The sequence below is a fragment of the Fundulus heteroclitus genome, chromosome 11 (genome assembly GCF_011125445.2).
Source record: "Fundulus heteroclitus isolate FHET01 chromosome 11, MU-UCD_Fhet_4.1, whole genome shotgun sequence".
In the NCBI taxonomy this organism is placed as follows: domain Eukaryota; kingdom Metazoa; phylum Chordata; class Actinopteri; order Cyprinodontiformes; family Fundulidae; genus Fundulus; species Fundulus heteroclitus.
The window spans coordinates 18,446,051-18,466,836 of NC_046371.1; the positions used below are offsets into that span (position 1 = coordinate 18,446,051).

General features: G+C 40.8%; 2 protein-coding genes across 4 annotated transcripts; both read left to right on the forward strand.

Moving 5' to 3' along the window:
• Positions 1-1,411: 1,411 nt before the first annotated feature.
• Positions 1,412-9,761, forward strand: LOC118556485 (UDP-glucuronosyltransferase 2C1-like). 3 transcript variants are annotated; one of them, XM_036143036.1, is made up of 4 exons: positions 1,412-1,525; positions 3,152-3,361; positions 3,452-4,168; positions 9,113-9,761. In XM_036143036.1, the coding sequence occupies exons 2-4, from the start codon at positions 3,191-3,193 to the stop codon at positions 9,695-9,697; spliced, it is 1,473 nt and encodes a 490-aa protein (XP_035998929.1). In that variant the 5' UTR covers positions 1,412-1,525; positions 3,152-3,190; the 3' UTR covers positions 9,698-9,761. The 3 variants fall into 3 exon arrangements, with proteins under 3 accessions (XP_035998929.1, XP_035998926.1, XP_035998927.1); XM_036143033.1 differs by lacking the exon at positions 1,412-1,525 and adding an exon at positions 2,826-2,899 and having other exon boundaries at positions 3,063-3,361; XM_036143034.1 differs by lacking the exon at positions 1,412-1,525 and adding an exon at positions 2,845-2,899.
• A 6,463-nt stretch (positions 9,762-16,224) lies between these two features.
• On the forward strand, positions 16,225-19,793 carry ugt5d1 (UDP glucuronosyltransferase 5 family, polypeptide D1). Its single transcript, XM_036143032.1, has 4 exons — positions 16,225-16,314; positions 16,510-16,808; positions 16,906-17,622; positions 17,753-19,793. The coding sequence occupies exons 1-4, from the start codon at positions 16,311-16,313 to the stop codon at positions 18,332-18,334; spliced, it is 1,602 nt and encodes a 533-aa protein (XP_035998925.1). The 5' UTR covers positions 16,225-16,310; the 3' UTR covers positions 18,335-19,793.
• Positions 19,794-20,786: the final 993 nt, after the last annotated feature.

Here is a 20,786-nt window from a genome sequence, read left to right on the forward strand (position 1 = left end):
GAAATTTTTGGTCTTGGTTCAATAAATCAGGATAGATTAGTTTGGGTTGAGAGGTTGATGCAGACTGCGGACGGTACAGAAATCCTCAAGGCATGACAGAAGCCAGGGAATGCTAAAAAAAAAAAAATCTGAGAGAAAGACATGAAATACTACACTTCTTAATAAACAAATGTCTTAATTAGACGTCACTTGATCCAGATGTAAATCCAGCAGGCCGTGTATTGCTGTGAGCAAACTGGGTTATCCATGCAAGGACTGGCTGGAGGACCCAGTCTTTTATGCTGGAGCTTGCTGAATACTTTAGACCACCTCGAGACCCATGGCAGCCGACTGTAAAGAAGAAAAGAAACACAAGGGAGTAAAAGGGAAAATTTGTGGGATTTATACACCATCATACAATATTGCTTTTGATCATAGTTCTGTTCCTCTGAGTCTTCCTCGTTCCCTCCTAATGCCAGAAGTCATTGGCGTTTAGTAGTCAATCTCTCATCAGATCAGTGGCTTCATCAAATCCTGATTGTAGGAATGCATTCTAGTGTTAAAATGCTTCCCTGTTACATTAAAACGGATACAAGCTTGCAGGTGTGCAGCAATGTAAGTCTATGCCCGAAAGAAAGTGAAAAACAAAGAATGTAATGTTCTTTCCGAAAAAGAAAAAATAAATCAAAGTTTTTTTTTCTGAAACGGGTTAGCACAAGAAATAGATACATCATCAGATTGACTTTGACATTTATGCCTATTTAGTGGTTCATTCATCAGCTGCATGATCCTGCTGAAAGGGATATGACAGCACCAGACACACACACACACAGCCTGCGGACATAGATTGTAACCAGTCATTTGGCAAGTGTGTACCTGCTTGCCCCTGTCTAAAGATGAAAAGGGGACAAGTGAAATGGCCTGTTTTTACACTTAGGTGCCAAAATTATAAATATGTCAGCTAAAATTTTTAACTTGTCTAAGCATCTCTGATTTTCTTTTGCAGAAATAATGCTTCTTTAGAGAGATTGAGGTTTAACCAACAACACTTTTTTTCTGAAAATCTATCTATCTATCTATCTATCTATCTATCTATCTATCTATCTATCTATCTATCTATCTATCTATCTATCTATCTATCTATCTATCTATCTATCTATCTATCTATCTATCTATCTATCTATCTATCTATCTATCTATCTATCTATCTATAAAAAGCACCGAATTCGGTACCCAGCCCTACTACTGCCGCAGGTATAGACCAACCAGCGGGGGTGCTGTTGTCACATTTAGAATGTTTTAGGAAGCCTGTATTTTCTGGACAAAAAAAAGGCAACGCTGTTGCGCACCTCCCCTGCAATACCTTTAAATAGTGGTGCGTGAAACTCCTGTAGTTTGCAGATGACACCACTGTCTTTGGGCTGATTCAGGGCGATGATGGAACATCAAATATCTGGAATTATTTTGACTACCAGAAGGATGATATATTTTGTTCAAATGCATGTTCTGTGTCGACAGAGCCTTGCACCTTTTGCCATAATGAGAGGTAACAAAACTAATTTGTTTGACCATTTACATCGGCACCATACAGCTCAGTATGACCAATGCAAAACCAGATCTGAATATTGACAAAAAAAACAAAAAAAAGGGGACTTGTCCCAAGATGTTTTCCTGTTGCTGTTCGCTCTGCTTTACCTATAGATAGTACTATAGCTACAGTATATTAATGAGGAAGGACATTGGTGGACATTTTAGTGCATCCATGTTTGGCGGTATTAGATGACTCTTTAAGTTAGGAGACATCAAACTTATGTCCCTTATACCCCAAGCTGTAGCCAGCCTGTGCAGTTACTCATGCACAATCATGTAAAGATGCTGAAACTTTTACTTTTACTGTTTGATTCTGTGTTCATTTCATAATTTTCCAGGGAAGGTGATGTACTTCTAAAAGACAGTAATGTTCAGGCAACACAAAATCAGAGGAGCCTGATTAATTTTCAAAAAGCACAGACAAAAGGTTTTGTCTCTGGCTCATAAAAGCTATTAGGTGCCGTTTGTAACCTTACAAAGTAAAAGATTAACAGCAGTATTTTGGGTTATTCAGCCTGTCATAAAAGGGGGGGGGGGGGTGGTAATTTTTAATTCATACATTTATAAATGTTACAAATGTTAAATATTTAATTGGCAAGCTAAATATTTAGCTCCAAACTAAATATTTAGTCAGCAAGCTAAATATTTAATTTGCTGTGGCCTTTTGGAGATGAGTCTACCTGTCATTTGCTACTTTTGGGTGTTAGTGTTGCATGTGTTTTTGGCACTTGTACAACTGTGCAACAGTTGACAAACCTGCCCACATACAGCCACTCCAAAGTGCACTTAGTATCCACACACACACACACACACACACACATCGACACACACACATCGACACACCAACAAAAAATAATCAAAATGGTTGAAGGTCATACAAACATAGGTTATTATTACATCAACATGGCCTTCCTACTTTGATCCTGGATCAAGTCTAGATTTCAAAAAGCCAAGCACGCAATTAGGGTACTTGATATATCAAAATTGCTTTTCTATAAGATATACCTGATAGACTGCAACAAGACATGTAAAAAAAAAAATAATGTTGCAGAGTTGAGGCAGAATGCACATTGAGATCCAAACTCTGATCTGATTTAAGATATAGAGTTTGGAGTGATGCACCGTAAACTCTAGCCCCCCACCCCTATCCCTTTACAGCATAGAGTTAGGTGCCCCCCAAGTGAATGAGTTACAGGTGACACTGAGTTCCATCTGTAACCCATTTACTTGGTGAGGGCCTTTATCTCTTTTACCGTAGTTTGAACTCAAAGCTGTCCTGGATGACCGTAAGTTTGCAAGCCAGTAGAGCCATTGATAACATCAGATACAGGTACTATTATTTGCCACTATTTTTTGGAATATTATGATGCTGGGGATGATAACACCTTTGTATTTTCTTTTTTTTTTGGATTAATACTTTTATAAATGAAAATATGCTTCACATTATCAGATTGCATGTTTTGTGAGCTAGGTTTTTCTGTCATCCATTTTAGGAGCCATGCCTTTGCACCATGTGGGTGGTATGTTTGTATTATTTAGCTCATTTCTGATTTTCTTCACTCCACTTGGTGATGCGGGGAAGATTTTGGTGTATCCTCTAGATGGCAGCCACTGGGTCAATATGAAAATCCTGCTAGAGGAACTTCATGCCAGGGGACATGATATCAGTGTGATCAGAGCTGCCACAAGCTGGTACATTCCGGAAAAATCCCCCCTCTACACCTCCATTACCATTGAAATGGATAAAGATGTGAAGGACTTTTTCAATGGATTCATACAAGAACAAATGAAGGTATGTGGTTTGAATAAATACATTGATTTCTCTATGTGCAATTTGTTTAACCTATACATCACAGTGATAGATTTTTTTTCTTATTTGTAGGCTCACCAAAAAGGGTCTTCACTGCTGACTTTTTTAAATCTCACAAAGAGGTTTTTGTCCTTCATTGCTCAGGCCCATACCCTGTGGTGTGATGCTGCATCACGAATCTTTGAAAATCCAAAGATGCTAAAAGATTTGATAGATGCGCAGTATGATCTGGTTCTTACTGATCCTGGAATAGGACCAGGCGTTGTGTTAGCTAAGTATCTTAAACTGCCATTAGTCCTCAACGTTCGCTGGATCACAAGTGGAGAAGGCCACTTTGTGTTGGCTCCTTCACCTCTTTCTTATGTCCCAGTGATCCCAGGATCTGGATTGACAGACAAAATGGATTTTACCCAGAGGATAAAAAATATTTTTTTCTATAGTCTGATATGGTTCCAGGAGAAATTTATGGTAGGACCTGCATATGACTCCATGTGTGACAAATATATTGAGGGTGGGTGTGACATTGTCTCACTGCTTCAAGATGCAGATATTTGGCTCTTCAGGTCAGATTTTGTCTTTGAATTCCCTCGGCCAACAATGCCAAACGTTGTCTACATTGGAGGGTTCCAGTGCAAGCCTGCACAGCCTCTGCCAGCGGACCTGGAGGAGTTTGTTCAAAGTGCTGGAGAGCATGGGGTCATCATTATGACTCTGGGAACTTTGGTTAACAATTTACCAGAAGACGTTGTGGACGAAATTGCAAATGTCTTTGCTGAGATGCCCCAAAAGGTAAAACATTCTCTTGGATGCTCCTCATCTTTAAAAGCTTTCGGAGTATGACAACAATCATTGTACTGTTTGAGAGATATAATTTATTATTATCAAAAAGTAAATTTGTTTCAGTTACACAATTGACTAATATAAACACATTATATAGATTGATTGCTCACAGACTGATGTTTCAAAGCGCCTATTTCTGTTAATAACGATTATTTTTTGCTTACATATAATGAAAACACAACATTTAAGATTAGAATATTACATTATACTGATTAAAAAAGCATTTTCAATACAGAAATGTGGGCAAGTATGTATAATACTTGCTTAAAGGTTGTTATTTTCAAAAGGTACTGTTAAACTGACAAATGACCTCATTGCAACCCATATGATAATTGATCATTATTGTTCTTGATGTACATATACTCACATTCATTAAAGGTCTTTGTGAAATTTAAACCAGGTGTCAGTAATAACCCAAGTAAATAGCACAAATGAAGAAACAAAAGCAAGGCAGTTAATATACTGTATTAATTTATCTATTTTGAAGTAAAATGGACCATATGTCTTCCGGCGGCGCCCCTGGCGGCAGCAGCCGAACACAGCTCTGTACCAACTCGCGGACTTTTTGCATAAAAATGCATAAAAATGCCGCCAAACTCGCTGGAAACCACTCATCTACCCAGCCGATCAGTACTTGACCGCGAGCGCCTGTTGGAGTTGCGATCAAGTTGTGCTTTTGGACTTTTAAATACCACGCTCGTCTGCTTACGTGACTGTGGCGTCCTACGGAGACCAGCCCCGGAGGCCTGTGAAGCGGCGGCCTCGACGAGCAGCTCACGCCGGAGGAGAGCGACGCGGAAGCGGTGTAGCCGGCTGAAGAAGCGCGGGTGCCGAGGAGGTTTAGCAGCGAGGCTAAAGGCTAACCCATTCAGACCGCCGCTACCATCCATCTGGCTTTCCAACGTTCGCTCACTGGACAACAAAATGGACCATTTACAACTCGAGCTCTCTACAAAGAGAGAGTTCAGGGACTGCTGCGCTCTCATTCTGACCGAAACATGGCTTTCATCATCAATCCCAGACAACGCCGTTAGCCTGGAGGGGCTAGCTACTTTCCGCGCCGACAGACAGACAGAACTCTGCGGTAAGACCCGAGGGGGCGGACTCTGCGTTTACATCAATAACACCTGGTGTAAAAATGCTAGATTAGTCACAAGTCTCTGCTCTCCGGACATTGAGCTTATGATTATTAGCTGCAGACCTTTTTATCTGCCTAGAGAGTTCACTGTTGTTATCATCGCAGCGGTTTACGTCCCTCCCAGCGCTGATACTAAAGAGGCTATGACTGTTCTCTATCGGACTATCTCTGAGCTGCAATCTGCACACACAGAGGGTGTTTTCATCATTGCTGGGGATTTTAACCAGGCAAATATGAAAACTGTTCTCCCTCATTTTTACCAACACGTGGATTTTGCAACTCGGGGAGAGAACACTCTAGACCTAGTTTACACAAACATAAAAGGAGCATTCAGAGCAGCCCCCCGCCCCCACCTGGGCTCTTCAGACCACCTTTCTGTGATGCTAATTCCTGCATACAGGCCCCTGCTGATCAGAGCAAAACCTACAGCGAGGCAGGTGAGGGTGTGGACTGAAGGAGCAATGGAGGCGCTCCAGGACTGTTTTGAGTGCTCTGACTGGAACATGTTCAAAGCTGCAGCAACTTATGAGGACAAGATCAACATTGATGAGTACGCCATGACCGTGTCAGCCTACATCAACAAATGCATTGAGGACGTCAGCACCACCGAGACCATCATCACCCGAGCCAACCAACGACCCTGGATTACTGCGGAGGTCCGTCAAGCGCTAAAAGCACGGAACTCAGCCTTCAAGTCTGGAGACAAGGAGGCTCTGAGGACAGCGAGAGCCAACCTGAACCGTGCCATCAGGCTTGCAAAGCGGAACCACAGCCAGAAAATCCAGGAGCTTTTCCACGATGCCAGCAACACCAGGAGCATGTGGAAAGGCATCCGGGCGATCACTGAATACAACACGCCCTCCCCCCCGGTGGGTGAAGTTGATGCTGACTTCCTCAATGGACTAAATAACTTCTTTGGGAGGTTTGAGGCACTAAACAGCACTCCAGCAGTGAAAGCTGTTCCCCATCAGGAAGAGGAGGTCCTCTGCCTTGACACTGCCGACGTGTTGAAGACTCTGAGGAGAGTCAACCCGCGAAAGGCCCCAGGCCCCGACAACATACCTGGGCGGGTGCTCAAGGAGTGTGCAGGTCAGCTGGCTGGTGTCCTCACAGACATTTTTAACACCTCGCTGGACCAAGCCACAGTGCCAGCATGCTTCAAGTCTGCCTCCATCATTCCGGTGCCGAAGAAACCTCAAGTCACCTGTTTCAACGACTACCGGCCTGTTGCACTGACTCCCATCATGATGAAGTGCTTTGAAAGGCTGGTAAAGGAACACATCGTCTCCAGTCTCCCCCCAACACTCGACCCGTTCCAGTTTGCCTACCGACGGAACCGCTCCACTGAGGACGCCATCTCCTCTGCTCTTCACCTGAGCCTGGCACACCTGGAGGAGAAGAACACGCACGTGCGGATGCTGTTCCTGGACTTCAGTTCAGCGTTCAACACCATCATCCCACAGCATCTGGTGGGAAAACTGGAGCATCTGGGCTTCAGCACACCCCTTCGCAACTGGCTGCTGGACTTCCTAACCAACAGACCTCAATCAGTCCGGGTCGGACAGAACACCTCTGATGTCATCACCCTCAGCACGGGCTCCCCTCAGGGCTGTGTCCTGAGCCCCCTGCTGTTCACTCTGATGACACACGACTGCGTCCCCAGGTTCACCACCAATCACATCGTGAAGTTTGCGGACGACACAACGGTGGTGGGCCTGATCAGAGACGACAACGACCAGGACTACAGAGAGGAGGTGGAGCAGCTGGTGGGCTGGTGCAGAGACAACAGCCTGATCCTGAACGTGGAGAAGACGAAGGAGATCATCGTCGACTTCAGGAAGAACCGGCCTCACCATGCTCCACTGCTCATCAACAGCTCAGCTGTGGAGGTGGTCAGCAGCACCAAGTTCCTGGGGGTGCACATCACGGAGAACCTCAGCTGGTCTTTGAACACCACGTCACTGGTGAAGAGGGCACAGAAGCGATTGTACTTTCTGCGGAGGATGAGGAGAGCCCGCCTGCCCCCGCCCATCCTCACGACTTTCTACAGAAGCACCATAGAGAGTATTCTGACCAGCTGTCTCTCTGTGTGGTGTGGAGGCTGCAGTGCCTCCGACTGGAAGAACGTGAGGAGAGTGGTGAGGACAGCAGAAGGGATCATCGGGGCTCCTCTTCCCTCCATTAAAGACATTTCATCGCAGCGCTGTGTGTCTCGAGCCCGTAACATCATCAGGGACCCCTCACACCCCCACCATGGACTATTCTCCCTGCTGCCCTCTGGAAAGAGGTTCCGCAGCATCCGTTGCAGGTCCACCAGGTTCTGCAAAAGCTTTTTCCCTGCTGCCATCAGACTGTTGAACTGCTGAAGTATAAAAACGGACTGTGTACCACACTCGACCCGCTAATTTGCACATTTGTATGTATCCTTCAATATCGCTGCTGCACTTTTTCCGGAAACGTACTGCAAAACTGTTTACAATGCAACTGTCTATTGTTAAATCACTGCTGCACCTTACTGCATAATTGTTTACATTGCTTACATTGTTTTTACATTTCAATCTGCCTACTGCTCACTGCTGCACTTTATCCGAAAGTTAATTGAAAGTTATCCTGTATTTGACTGTGATTTACCACTGCATTTTTCTTATCCTGTACTGTAAATTCACTGCAAAGTATCCTGTAGAGTTACTGCAATCTTTCTGAGCTGTATGAAAAAACGAAATTTCGTTCTGTATGCACTCTGTGCTACAAAATGACAATAAAGAAAGTCTAAGTCTAAGTCTAAGTCTAAGTCATATTAAGCATTGAACACAGGAAGAAAATTTGCCAAAAAAAAAAAAAAAGGTTCAGAAAGTGAACAAAGCACTTGAAATCTGAAAGTATTTATCCTGGCATCGGTGCTGGTTTTTACCCAACTGATGATCTATAAAAAGGTTTCTCAAGTCATAATAGTATGTGATAATAGTCAAATGCAAATAGATAAAGACATTTGTGTTGCAACATATGTTAGTCATTGGTTATGGCCAATGAAACTCTTCTTTTCAGAAAAATAAACCAATGGAAACCAGAAGGCTGCTATAGCTGAGTCAATCATCCTAACAAAATAACTGAAGATCAGAGTACATAGCAGAGGTCCTCAAAAATGTTAAGATTTGAAGGTACTTCATGTAGAAGACTGGGTCTAAATCATATCTTGCAATACAAACAACTAATTTCTTTTTAGATCAATTAAGATGTCATTAGAATGGGTTTTTGTAGTAAGTATAAAAAAATTCCAGTTTGCATCTTCAGTCCCCTGTTACCTGTTTAAGTCCACGTTCTTTCACATAATTTATGCACTAATTAGTTTTGATTTCTTTGTGATTGTTGAAAAGTTGGATTCTTATGTGTGTCTGGTTTGAATTTCATGTCATACTAGGAATATTTCCAGGTCTCCTCTGTAATTTTTTTTTAAATCTCATTGGTGATGAGGTTAAATAAAGGTTAAATAAAAGGTTAAATAAAAGGAGAAAAAGGGCGGGGGGCTTTCTGGACTTGTCAGTGAGGACAGGGTGTAGTTCTGGTGTTTTTTGTTTTTGTTTTTTTTTAACAAATTCACTGAACTAGGGAACAAACCTAGAGCAAATTCCCTGCCTAATTAATTATGGATCAAAGACAGTCATTCGTTCTTGTTGTCATGGTGTTTAATCTGCTAATTATGCGAAGATATGACAATCATTTTGTCCCTTTCTTTTGTTTTATTTATTTGGAATCAGATAATCTGGAGGCACAGAGGGAAGCGTCCTTCTACTCTGGGAAACAACACTCTAATAGTGGACTGGATGCCACAGAAGGACCTTCTTGGCCACCCACAAACAAAAGTCTTTGTAGCTCACGGAGGAACAAATGGAGTCCAGGAAGCCATTTACTATGGAGTACCTGTGCTTGGGATACCGTTGTTCTTTGACCAGTATGACAACCTTCTACGTTTGCAGGAAAGAGGAGCTGCGAAGATTATTCAGCTTTATGAAGTTAATGGCCACACTTTTGAAAGAGGTCTTAAGGAAGTGCTCTATAAAGACAGCTACAGGCAGAATATGCAAAGACTGTCCCATTTACACCAAGATCAGCCAGTAGCACCCATGGATCAAGCTATTTTCTGGGTAGAGTATGTGATGCGCCACAAAGGGGCCCCTCACCTGCGTACACAGGCTTACAAGATGCCTTGGTACTCATACCATTCCTTGGATGTACTAGTCTTTTTGATGACTGCTGTAACTGTGCTCCTCTCCCTGCCTTTTGCTGTTTTTAGATTTCTATTCTGTAGAACTGGAGGGAACAGAAAGCTTAAACAAAACTGACCTAAAGCAATAATGGAATTGAATTGAATTGTCTGTTAAGAATAAACGTTGTCTTTATCAACTACAGTGCCCTGCAGAAGAATTCCTACCACATGAAGTTTGTCACATTTTTAATGTTAGAACCACTTAACAATGTAATTAATTGGGGTTTTATGAAAAGGGTCGACATAAAAAATGGTATATTGTGATCTAGCTTTTTTTAAAATTATCATTCAGCATGATCGAACTGGTTTAATTTAAATAGAAACAAAAAGACTTTAAAAAAAACTATCTACAAAAACTTTACCGGCCTCATAGCAGAACATTTACTCATGTCAATCAACATTGCAGTCACATCTGACCCTCGACAGGTTTAGCGTCCACTTCAGTGAACACCAACATTCATACTGCATTCCCAGCAACATTCCGGTCTTTTCCCTCTTGGAATCATATTTTAAAATTTTTTTGTCACTGGATCTTGGACATTTCTTCATTGTTTCGCTGGGAGATGCTAATAGCCGTTAGCCGCTACCTTGTATTAACCCCTGCTGCGCATGCGCAGTATGTACTTCCGTTAATATCATAAATAAACACTGCTGATGATTTATAGCAGCTATTTAGAAGTATTTGCTGTTCTTTTATATCTCCTTGGAAGCTTGTATTTTTAAGCAACAACATACTACATACATTTCTAGTGTTTGACATTTCTTTGTCAAACACTAGAAATCTGTTTGATTTGTCAAGAAGTTTCAAGCTTAAAAATAAAAATACCCACTTCTGAACATTTTAGTTACCTACAAAACCAATGTATTGGCAGCTCCAAAATTGTATTACTGACAAGTAAAAGTTATTTTTTGTGGTTTCATGACTGCATTGGAAGGCATATTCTGGACTGAGGACTTTCTATAATCTCCTGCTACATCTCAACAGTAGGATGTTGCTTGTTTCTTGTTTTAACATTTGAGACTCTTGACTTTTCTCTACCACGTGTTAATATTATATGTGTGATATAGCATATAATATAGATATTTCTTACCTTCACCATGAATGGCTCTGCAGGTATCAGAACCACATTCTCCCAAAGCAGCTGACCTCTACTCCGCTTTCCCTCATTTCCCAAATATGGAGCTCTATTCAACATGTATATTTTTACTCAATGTTCACTGCCAACCAAAATTTGGTTAAAAAGTCATCAGGATAATTTGCAAAGGTCAGAGACCGACAAGGCTTTATTTTTGAATTTGATAAGGTAACTGAGCATAAAAACCGCAAAATGGTCAAAATGACTGCCTTGACTGTTATGACCTGGTATTAAGACCCTTATACCACCTAGATTTGATCACTGGTTTACTTACAGGTCCAACAGATCCATGGATGATGCTATTACCATAGCTCTCCACATCACTTTCAGCCACTTGGATAAACCAAACATATGTGTCTGCATTTAATTCCACCAGCCACAACTGACTGACTGACAAAATGCAGACACTACAGCTAGGAACATCCCTCTGTCTGTAAATTAAAAACACTCTCACAAACAGATCTCAGCATGTCAGGATGGGCACCTCTACATCATCGTTCTCTACACCAGTGTGTAGGGCTTGTTCGGTTCACACTGTACACGTGACTGCATTGCTACTTACAGCTCGAAAACCATTATTAAATTGGCTGACAACACAGCCATTGCACCCAGACACTGGCAGCTTTGTACTGTGACAACCACTTCAACCTCAACATCAAGATGACCAAAGAAATTCAATTTTCTTTAATTTCTGGAAATTGAGGTCCATGCTGCACACATAACTCAATATCAACAGAGAGGAGGTCAACTGTGTTGCACACTTCAATATCCTTGGACTCCATTTATCGGAAGACCTGAGCTGGACTACAAACACCCCCGACATCATCAAGAAAGCCCAGCAGTGCCGCTTCGTAATAAGAATATTGTGGAGGAAAATGCTTCCTTTAACTCTGTTGAAGAATTTCTATCACATAATAATTGAGAATGTCCTGACATACTGAATGTGTGGTATGCCAGCTGCACCACAGCAGAAAACAAACAGCTGCCGTGGCTCATCAAGATAGCTCAGTGGCTTGTCATCTGCACATTTCAGCACGTGGATAAAATCTGCTCAAGTTGTCTTCTTTAATAGGCTTAAAAAGATCCTAAATGACCCCAGTCATCCAGGACAATCTCTATTCCCAATCCTCCCATCTGATAGACTAAAAGTAACTTGAGCCAGCACCAACAGACTGAAATAGACCTTCTTCGCCAGACCTTTGAAGAGATTGCTGCAGGAACCACAAGCATATATCCCTAGTCCTTCCTCATCCTCTCCACAAACATATCCATTTACATGAATGAAAAGGTCAAAAAAGCAAAGCAAATAGGAAAGGGAAGGCAAAAGAGCAAAGGTATTTTAGCCGCTCGCAATGCTGGCTCTGTCTGTAAACCTGCAGCAGTGAGTCCATGTCACTCAATAGCTCTTGTTATGCGGGCGCGATAACCCAGAAAAGGGGTTTCTATCGGAAAAAAGCCAAGCCCAAATAAACAACATCACTTTAAAAAATAAGCCCAAAAAACCCCACAACCTGCGACTCACAAAATCCGCGCCGCCTGACTCTACCTGGACGAGGCCATCCTCCTCAAGGTTTCCATCGGGCGCTGCTGCTCCGCCGCCTGCCACATCCTGGCCGTCCTCCACGATGACTCTATGTGGCCTAGCAGCCGTCGCTGCCTGCGCCCCTAAGGCCCCAGTGCTCTTTTGTTTTATTTGTTTTAGTCCTGCCTTAGTTTTAAGTTATTTGTCACCCTTTAGTTTTGAGTTACTTAGCATCCCTTCGTTTTGAGTTATCTTAGTGTGCTTTAGTTTCTGTCCTGCTCTAGTTCTTTACTTCCTGTCTTAGTTGTTCAGTTTCGGTCTCGTGTTCTAGTCCCTATGCTCTATGGGTTCCTGCGCTTTCCCAGCGCCCATTATGGTCCCTGCGCTCCCTAGTTTTGAGCTGCTTCACGCTCCTTAGTTTTATCTGGTTTTCGTGTTCCTTACTTTTGTTTGGTTCTAGCTCTCCGTAGTTTCTGTTTTGTTCTGGCTTTCCCTAGTATCCCTGTTGTTCTAGTTCTCCTGAGTCCTCCTAGTTCCTCTGGTTCCTGGCGTTTTGGATTTTTTCTGTCTCCCTGGCATGTTAGGACGCCCTCTGGTCCCTGGTGTTTTAGATGTTCCCGTTTCTATATGCCCCGGCGTTTTCCTTGTGCCCCGGCGTTTCCGTACGCTAGTTGAGCCCTAGCGTTTACGTACGCCTGTTTTTCCCTCTGGCGTAGTCGTACGCCTGTGTTTTTTTTCTCTGCCGTTGTCGTACGCCTGTATTTCCCCTGGTTTTTCTCTACGCCCTCTGTTTGCCTGCCAGCGTAGTAGACGCTTTTGTTTGTCTGCATTTAGACGCTTTCTTGTTTGCCTACGTTTTCTTCTTTATTTTGGATTCGCCCTGGTTGGGTAGTTTTTTGTTTGACCTGCAAGTGTTCACCCTGCTGTGCCGCTGGTTCTGCCGTTACTCTGGCCTGAAAGTCTCTACTCTGCTCCTGCCAGAACTCTCTCCGGGCCATCAGCTGCTGCACCCACCTCCTCCAGTCCATTAACAGACTCTGGTTTTCTTCATCCAGCGTTCATTACTTTCAATAAACTGTCAAAACGAGCTCTCTCTCTCTCTGTGTGTGTGTGTGTGTGTGTGTATGTGTGTGTGTGTGTGTGTGTGTGTGCTCAATCCGGGTTCATGAAGACAAGTCCTGACAGTTAATTGATATGTTTTTTACAGGATTCACAAAATGTCTTAAGTTGGCAGACATACAAATCACATAACAAAAGAAAACTGCAGGAACTGGACCTAGATATGGAAATCAAAAAAAGACACTGAATAAACCGGACTTGGAAATCCAGAAACTACAAAAAAGTAAGGCATGTTTCAGTGCAAGTTGTAAACATGACTGTATGCTCCTCCACAAAGTATTACTTTTTTTTTTTTCTTTCCCAAACTCTCAGCAGACAAGTGACCTTATCACAATAAAGGAAACAAAAACATTGGGAAATCCTCTCCTTTGTTGAAAACAAAAAGCAATAAATCAACTGAATTGGTTGACAACATGTTGGTGTCTGACTAATTTGCCGGTGACATTATCCGGAAATATTGCTGGATTATCCGAGCCCATCTCCAAGGCTATTGTGAAGGACAGCGCATGCTATAAAAATATCACAGGCCCTATCTGGGCCAACCCTCAGGTGGTGAAGCGATTGGAAACAGGACTTAAGCAGGCCAAATGCCATTTCTATACAGTCCCTTGTTGTTGCATGGGCAAGATTATATGAGCATTGTGCTGCTAGGGGGCCTGCAAATAAAGTAAAAATGTCTGACAGGCATCACCCTTGTCTCCCAGCAGCAAACCAGAAAGTTCACACGAGAACACAAAGTGTAATAGTTATATCTACAGAAAGTAAAAGTTTTGGCAATGTCAGGATAGTCAAGATATTTATCCACATAAATTGTTTTGCTTACCTTGTGATAGTCGCTGGTTAATTTATTTATCGAAAGTTTGAAGAGATAAGCCCCTCGAGATGAAACCATCTCGTTTTCAACGGGGTCCTTAAAAAAAAGAAAAGAAAAAGCAAACAAACAAACAAAACAAACAAACTGAGAAAAAAGACAGATACAGAAATATATACAAGAAAATTCATGTACATACACATGGTCACTAACAACCAATCACATCATAAATTCAAACACACAAAGCTTTCTAATAAAGATTCTATTAAACAGTAATGCAATATTATAATGGTGATTATACAAAAAAAAAAGAAGACTCTTCAGACTTGTAAAACAATTTATCCAACACCTCAAAATCAGCATTTTATTTATTCATAGATAAAATAAATCCAGTTTGAATCAGGAAAAAACTTGCTTGCTGTGAAAATGTATACGCACAAACTGCCAAGCTCCTAAGTGATATTTCTCCTTACTCTGCAGTCATGAGCTACATTCCTACATCCAAAGGTAAATAAGGAGCAAGTTTTCGCTTTAACGGAACCTTGCAAAACGATGTTTGTTTCCATCATTTCATATAATCAGTTACTGAGACCCCTATTTCACTACAGTATTAATTCAGTTTTCCCACGTTTCATCTTCTAATTCTTCTGCTATATGGTTTTTGGGTTATAATGGTGCATAACTACTCAAGTCTTAATGGCTTCTATGGCTTTAGTATGATAAAACTGCACCATTGGTCTCTATCAAAAATGGTTGTGCCATGAATTCGAAAAGTTTCCGTTTTATTTATTTACTGTTTTTTATTGTTGCTTTGTCACATTAGGCACTGCATTTCCTTTTAATTTGGTGTTTAGACAAGTCTAGCTCAAACATGGTTTATCTAATCCTGATGTTCTCTTTTTGCATTCCAATTTTTTGTAATTTCTCCACTCACCTCCCAAATGTAATACTCTCCTACAGCTGTTTCGGGTACAGATGATAAGACTCACTTGTTCATCTAACTATTTACCTTCCTTGGCATTTATGTGCTTGTTTTTTTTTTTTTTTTAGTTCTGAGCAGGACTCTCCAATCACCATCACATCTCATCAGGTGGCTCCTTTTTGTTTCCCCCCTGTTCGCCTTTGTAATCTACAGTTTTTATCAGTCTGTTCTCCTGATTTTTAGATAAATATTTCACGTCAGTGTGATCATTCATTCCTACTGCTGGAGAACAACAGATGACCGCTTTCCTGTTCCATTAAATGCATTAGAGTTTATAGGTGTGCACCAAAGTCAGTCTTGATGCCAAAGCAAGTGGAGAATGAGGAGCTTGGCACATCCTAAAGATGTGTGTTACATATTTAAACAGGTTGGCACAGGAAAGGGTAAGTTCATCAAATTCGCTTTACTTTGACGTCAGTGTTTACTCAGTTGGGTGTCATCAGGGTGCTGCAGGATCCTGCTGAAACAATCAGAGATGGGCAGTTCTATCCTATGGGAAATATCATTACCTCTATGCCTTAACACACACACACACACACACACACACACACACACACACACACACACACACACACACACACACACACACACACACACACACACACACATACACGCCACATTGCCACATGGATCAGTGTGTACACAAGCAAACAGACAGGGTACATAAACTGCAACGATAGAGTGATTTTGCAGCTGTCCACCTGACACGTGGTTCTTTTGACAATGACTTCTACATGTCTGATGAAAATGACAGATTTGTACTCCAAACTATTTTAAAATATGAAACATATTAACACAAATTCAACAAGGGTCCATGTAGTCCAAGTAAATGTCAAAATACCGTTTCTAAGCCTGAAAGCAGAAACGCATTGTAAAGTATTAAGCATAAAACTTGTAAAAGTCAATCATGGTTTATTGTCCGAGAATGATGAATTGACTGTAGTACAGCATACTCATTTCATTTTCAGAGTATTTAAAGCAGCTTCTCGTAATCTATACTACCTGTAACTCATTTACTGTGTGAAGGGTTTTATCTCTTTTTTTGGAGTTTGAACTCAAAGCCAGTCTGTATGCAAAGCCAGTCTGTATGCATGTCGGGCTGATACTAATTCACTTCAAATGGGTGAGTAAATGGGAATATCATTGAGATGTTGCTTGATACTTTCTTTTTAGATTGTGAATTTATGCATTTTTTCAAAGAATAATATTCTTTGACCACACTATTTTGTCTCAAATTTGTCTTGATTTGATAAATATCTCAGTTTCTGGTAACATGTCTCCTGATGTGATGAACACATGTGTTTCTCATCCATTTTAGGAGTCATGCCTTTGCACCGTGGGAGTGGAATACTGGTAGTTTTCAGCCTGTTTCTGATTTCCTTTGCACCACACTGTTATGCAGGGAATATTTTGGTTTATCCCATGGATGGCAGCTACTGGATCAATATGAAGATCCTGCTAGAAGAACTTCATGCCAGGGGTCACAACATCAGTGTGATCAGGGCTGCCACAAGCTGGTACATCCCAGAAAAATCCCCCCTCTACACCTCCATTACCATTGAAATGGCTAAAGATGTAAAGGACTTCTTTAATGACTTCATACAAGAACAATTGAGGGTATGTGATTATGGCTACATGTGTTTCACCCAGTGTGTTCCATCTATTGCCTGTATATGAAGTTATAAACCTTTTATTTTTTTTATGTTTATTTTAGGTACACCGAGAAGGATCTTCACTGTTAACTTTCTTCAAGCTCACTAAGAAGTTTATGTCTTTTGTTTATTTTGGCCATACCCTGTGGTGTGATGCCGTCTCAAGCATCTTTGAAAATCCAAGGTTGCTAAAAGATTTGATAGATGCGCAGTATGATCTGGTTCTTACTGATCCTGGAATAGGACCAGGCGTTGTGTTAGCTAAGTATCTTAAACTGCCATTAGTCCTCAACGTTCGGTGGATTACAAGTGGAGAAGGCCACTTTGTGTTGGCTCCTTCACCTCTTTCTTATGTCCCAGTGATCCCAGGACCTGGCTTAACAGACAAAATGGATTTCATCCAGAGAATCAGAAATATATTTTTTTATACTATCATATTGTTCCAGCAAAATTTTGTGTTGGGACCCATATATGATGCTATGTGTGACAAATATATTGAGGGTGGATGTGACATTGTCTCACTCCTTCAAGATGCAGATATTTGGCTCTTCAGGTCAGATTTTGTGTTTGAATTCCCTCGGCCAACAATGCCAAACATTGTCTACATTGGAGGGTTCCAGTGCAAGCCTGCACAGCCTCTGCCAGCGGACCTGGAGGAGTTTGTTCAAAGTGCTGGAGAGCATGGAGTCATCATTATGACTCTGGGAACTTTGGTTAACTCTTTACCTGAAGAGGCTGTGGATTCAATTGCTAGTGTCTTTGCTGAGATGCCCCAAAAGGTAAAATATTCCATGTGATTCTCTTTTTCTGTGTAACTTTTCTAGTTATTGTATATTAATATTAACTATTTATATTTAATAATACAAAACTTAAATATTAGCTTTGATTTGTTCATCTGTTTTGAATCAGATAATCTGGAAGCACAGAGGGAAGCGTCCTTCTACTCTGGGAAACAACACTCTAATAGTGGACTGGATGCCACAGAAGGACCTTCTTGGCCACCCACAAACAAAAGTCTTTGTAGCTCACGGAGGGACAAATGGAGTCCAGGAAGCCATTTACTATGGAGTACCTGTGCTTGGCATACCCTTGTTCTTTGACCAGTATGACAACCTTCTACGTTTGCAGGAAAGAGGAGCTGCAAAGATCATTCAGCTAGCTGATGTTAATGGCCAAACTTTTGAAAGAGGTCTTAAGGAAGTGCTCTATAAAGACAGCTACAGGCAGAACATGCAAAGACTGTCCCGTTTACACAAAGATCAGCCAGTAGCACCCATGGATCAAGCTGTTTTCTGGGTAGAGTATGTGATGCGCCACAAAGGGGCCCCTCACCTGCGTACACAGGCTTACAAGATGCCTTGGTACTCATACTATTGCTTAGATGTACTAGTTTTTTTGATGACTTCTGTAAGTGTGCTCCTCTTCTCTGTATTTGCAATTTTTAAATGTCTATTCTGCAAAGAAAAAAACAGAAAATTTAAACAAAACTGATTTGGATAAAAGTGTTTCAGCACCATGTGAAAATATTATTATCATTAGCAGAACAGGATCACAGAAAAGTTTCTTTGTTGCAGCTCTGGAGCCAGACTGTAAAGTACCAATCTAGGTCTGTAAGTTACCATTGCATAATAGTGAACTATTGATCACTTATTTTAATGTTTATCCATCAAGAGATAAAGATTTTGTAATCGGTGAGTTATGTACAAAATAGGTAAGGAAGAAATCACAGTATAATAATAGGTCATCTTTTGTTAGTTATTACTCATCATAGCTTATTGATGACATGATTTCCAGCATATAATTTTGTATAAAGTAGTTCAACATGAAATGAGCAAAAAAAAGTGTATACATGACTGATGAAGACCTAAAAACCTATTTAAAACTTTAACAGAATTATAATACTGTTTAACATGACACGCCATGCTGCAACACAATGCTATGAGTTATTCTGTGCTGATTGGTCACTGTATATGTAGAAATTTAAGGCAGTTGACTTTTGACTTAATGTGGTATATATTGAGGCAAAAGGAATGCTGAAATTCTGAATAATTAACAGTTAAGCTTAATTTCTTGTACTTTTACATATTAATACTCTTGCTTACAAGGACTAGAGTATATAGTTCACAGCACTAACCAACATTTCTACAGTACTTGACTATTATCTATCACTTTCCTATTCCTTGCTTGTTGTTCTAAAAATTATTAGACAAAATACTAATTAACTAACCACTCTTGAGCCATTTTCTCATTAACAGACCATTAGTTAACATGTCATGGTCCTTATAGTGACCCAATTAATTAACTATAATTAGTAATTATAATTATAATTAATTTATAATTCCTAAGAAGTAGCTATTCCTTTTGCTTTACCTAAAGAGAAGTGCAGCATCATAGATAGTTGTAAAAAGAAATACAATCTACATTTAAAATCACGAGTAAGTAGTGATTATTTAAGATTTCTTCAATTATTATCTGTGATCAATCTTAGACAAGATACTAGAATCTTGTTCATTCAGTGTAACAAATTTCAAATACCTTGTCATGTCCATAAATACAAGCTGGCAAAATTTGTTCTTTGCACATAAAAAGAGTTTGCCTTGGATTAGTTGCTTTCATTTTTAAGCTTTAGCACAGTTTTTCAATCTTTAGAGTCTCTTCTGATTTTATATTATTCTTAAATCTTGCCTGGGATTATTGACAAACTTTTAACAGCTTCTTGTTTTGTGTAGAGCAATATTTTGTAATGCATTTTACTGTTCTGTTCTGTTTTACATTTTTTTTAATGTTCAAAGATATGTTTTGTCTGTTCACACAGCAGGCAAATGCGGCCCATATCCGACTTTTTTTTATGGCAGTGTAAACGGCCCAATTCTGATCTTTTCACCCTCCAAAAATGATGGTACCAAATTGGATACGTGCTTGATAATTATTAAAGCGTATGCAGTCTGAATGGTCATGCCGTATTTCATCCATCCTGTGTGAAAGTGTCCTGGTTCCCATAACACAGCCACACAGACTTCTCTACACCAGCAGCAGTCACAGCGCTACAAAAGATAATTCTTAATAGCGGTGATGTTTTCTTCTTACCTATTGTCAACTCCCATTTCTCAACAACTTAATACTAACACAGAGACAGCGGTATCCACTGCTATGTTCTTTTTTTTTTTGTTAGATAAAGCTTTATTGAATGCTTCCTGTAACAATTACATCCGTTCATACTTCCGTAATCAGTGAGCTGCTGTGTGACGTCTACTTTCTCTTGTGTACATGCGGGTCGCTTAGAGGTTGTGAACCGTTCAGAACAAAGTCTGAACTGATGACGGTCACATTCAAAAAGTAGTATGAATGACCTCACAAAATTTCAGCAAAAATTTGGAATTGAGTGTCAGAACGAGTAGTGTGAACATAGCCAAAGTGTCATGATTCTGGCCCGTCTCATGTCTAGATTTGCCACATTTTCTCTGCCCGCTGTCTTGAATGATCATTCAAGGCACCTGCGAGCCATCCTCTCTGCTTCTACAAGCTAGTTTATCTCACACAACTGTTTTATTCATTTCATAAACCCACTGCAGACAGCAGAACAGCACCAGATGATTGAAAGCCTTGTTGTTAGTAGATGTACAGTACGTCATCCCTGTTTAGGGATGACGTACTGTACATCTGTACATCTGTCTGTGACAGTATACAGATGTACACTGTCACAGACCTTGTTCACACCTTTTGGATCTCCCTGACTTTCCTTGTTTTAACCCTGTCTGCGGTGACGTCCTCACCCATTCGACTGTCACTCTCTGGATCAAAACAGAGCTCCTGGGACAGCTTATCAAAAGCATTGCTCTCTCCCTGACTTTTGGGAAGGTCAGTGGCTTTACTCTTGAGTTTTCCATTTGCAGTCGGTCTTGTGAGTGCTCCTGTTTCCCACCAATAGATTTATTTTGATAAA

What these genes read in the sequence shown, in the direction of transcription:
- LOC118556485 (XM_036143033.1), top strand. Translation starts at nt 3,068, where the DNA reads ATGCCTTTGCACCATGTGGGTGGTATGTTTGTATTATTTAGCTCATTT. An exon ending in TCATACAAGAACAAATGAAG is followed by an intron (nt 3,362 to 3,451) that starts GTATGTGGTTTG and finishes TCTTATTTGTAG; the next exon opens with GCTCACCAAAAAGGGTCTTC. An exon ending in TTGCTGAGATGCCCCAAAAG is followed by an intron (nt 4,169 to 9,112) that starts GTAAAACATTCT and finishes ATTTGGAATCAG; the next exon opens with ATAATCTGGAGGCACAGAGG.
- ugt5d1 (XM_036143032.1), top strand. An exon ending in TCATACAAGAACAATTGAGG is followed by an intron (nt 16,809 to 16,905) that starts GTATGTGATTAT and finishes TGTTTATTTTAG; the next exon opens with GTACACCGAGAAGGATCTTC. An exon ending in TTGCTGAGATGCCCCAAAAG is followed by an intron (nt 17,623 to 17,752) that starts GTAAAATATTCC and finishes GTTTTGAATCAG; the next exon opens with ATAATCTGGAAGCACAGAGG.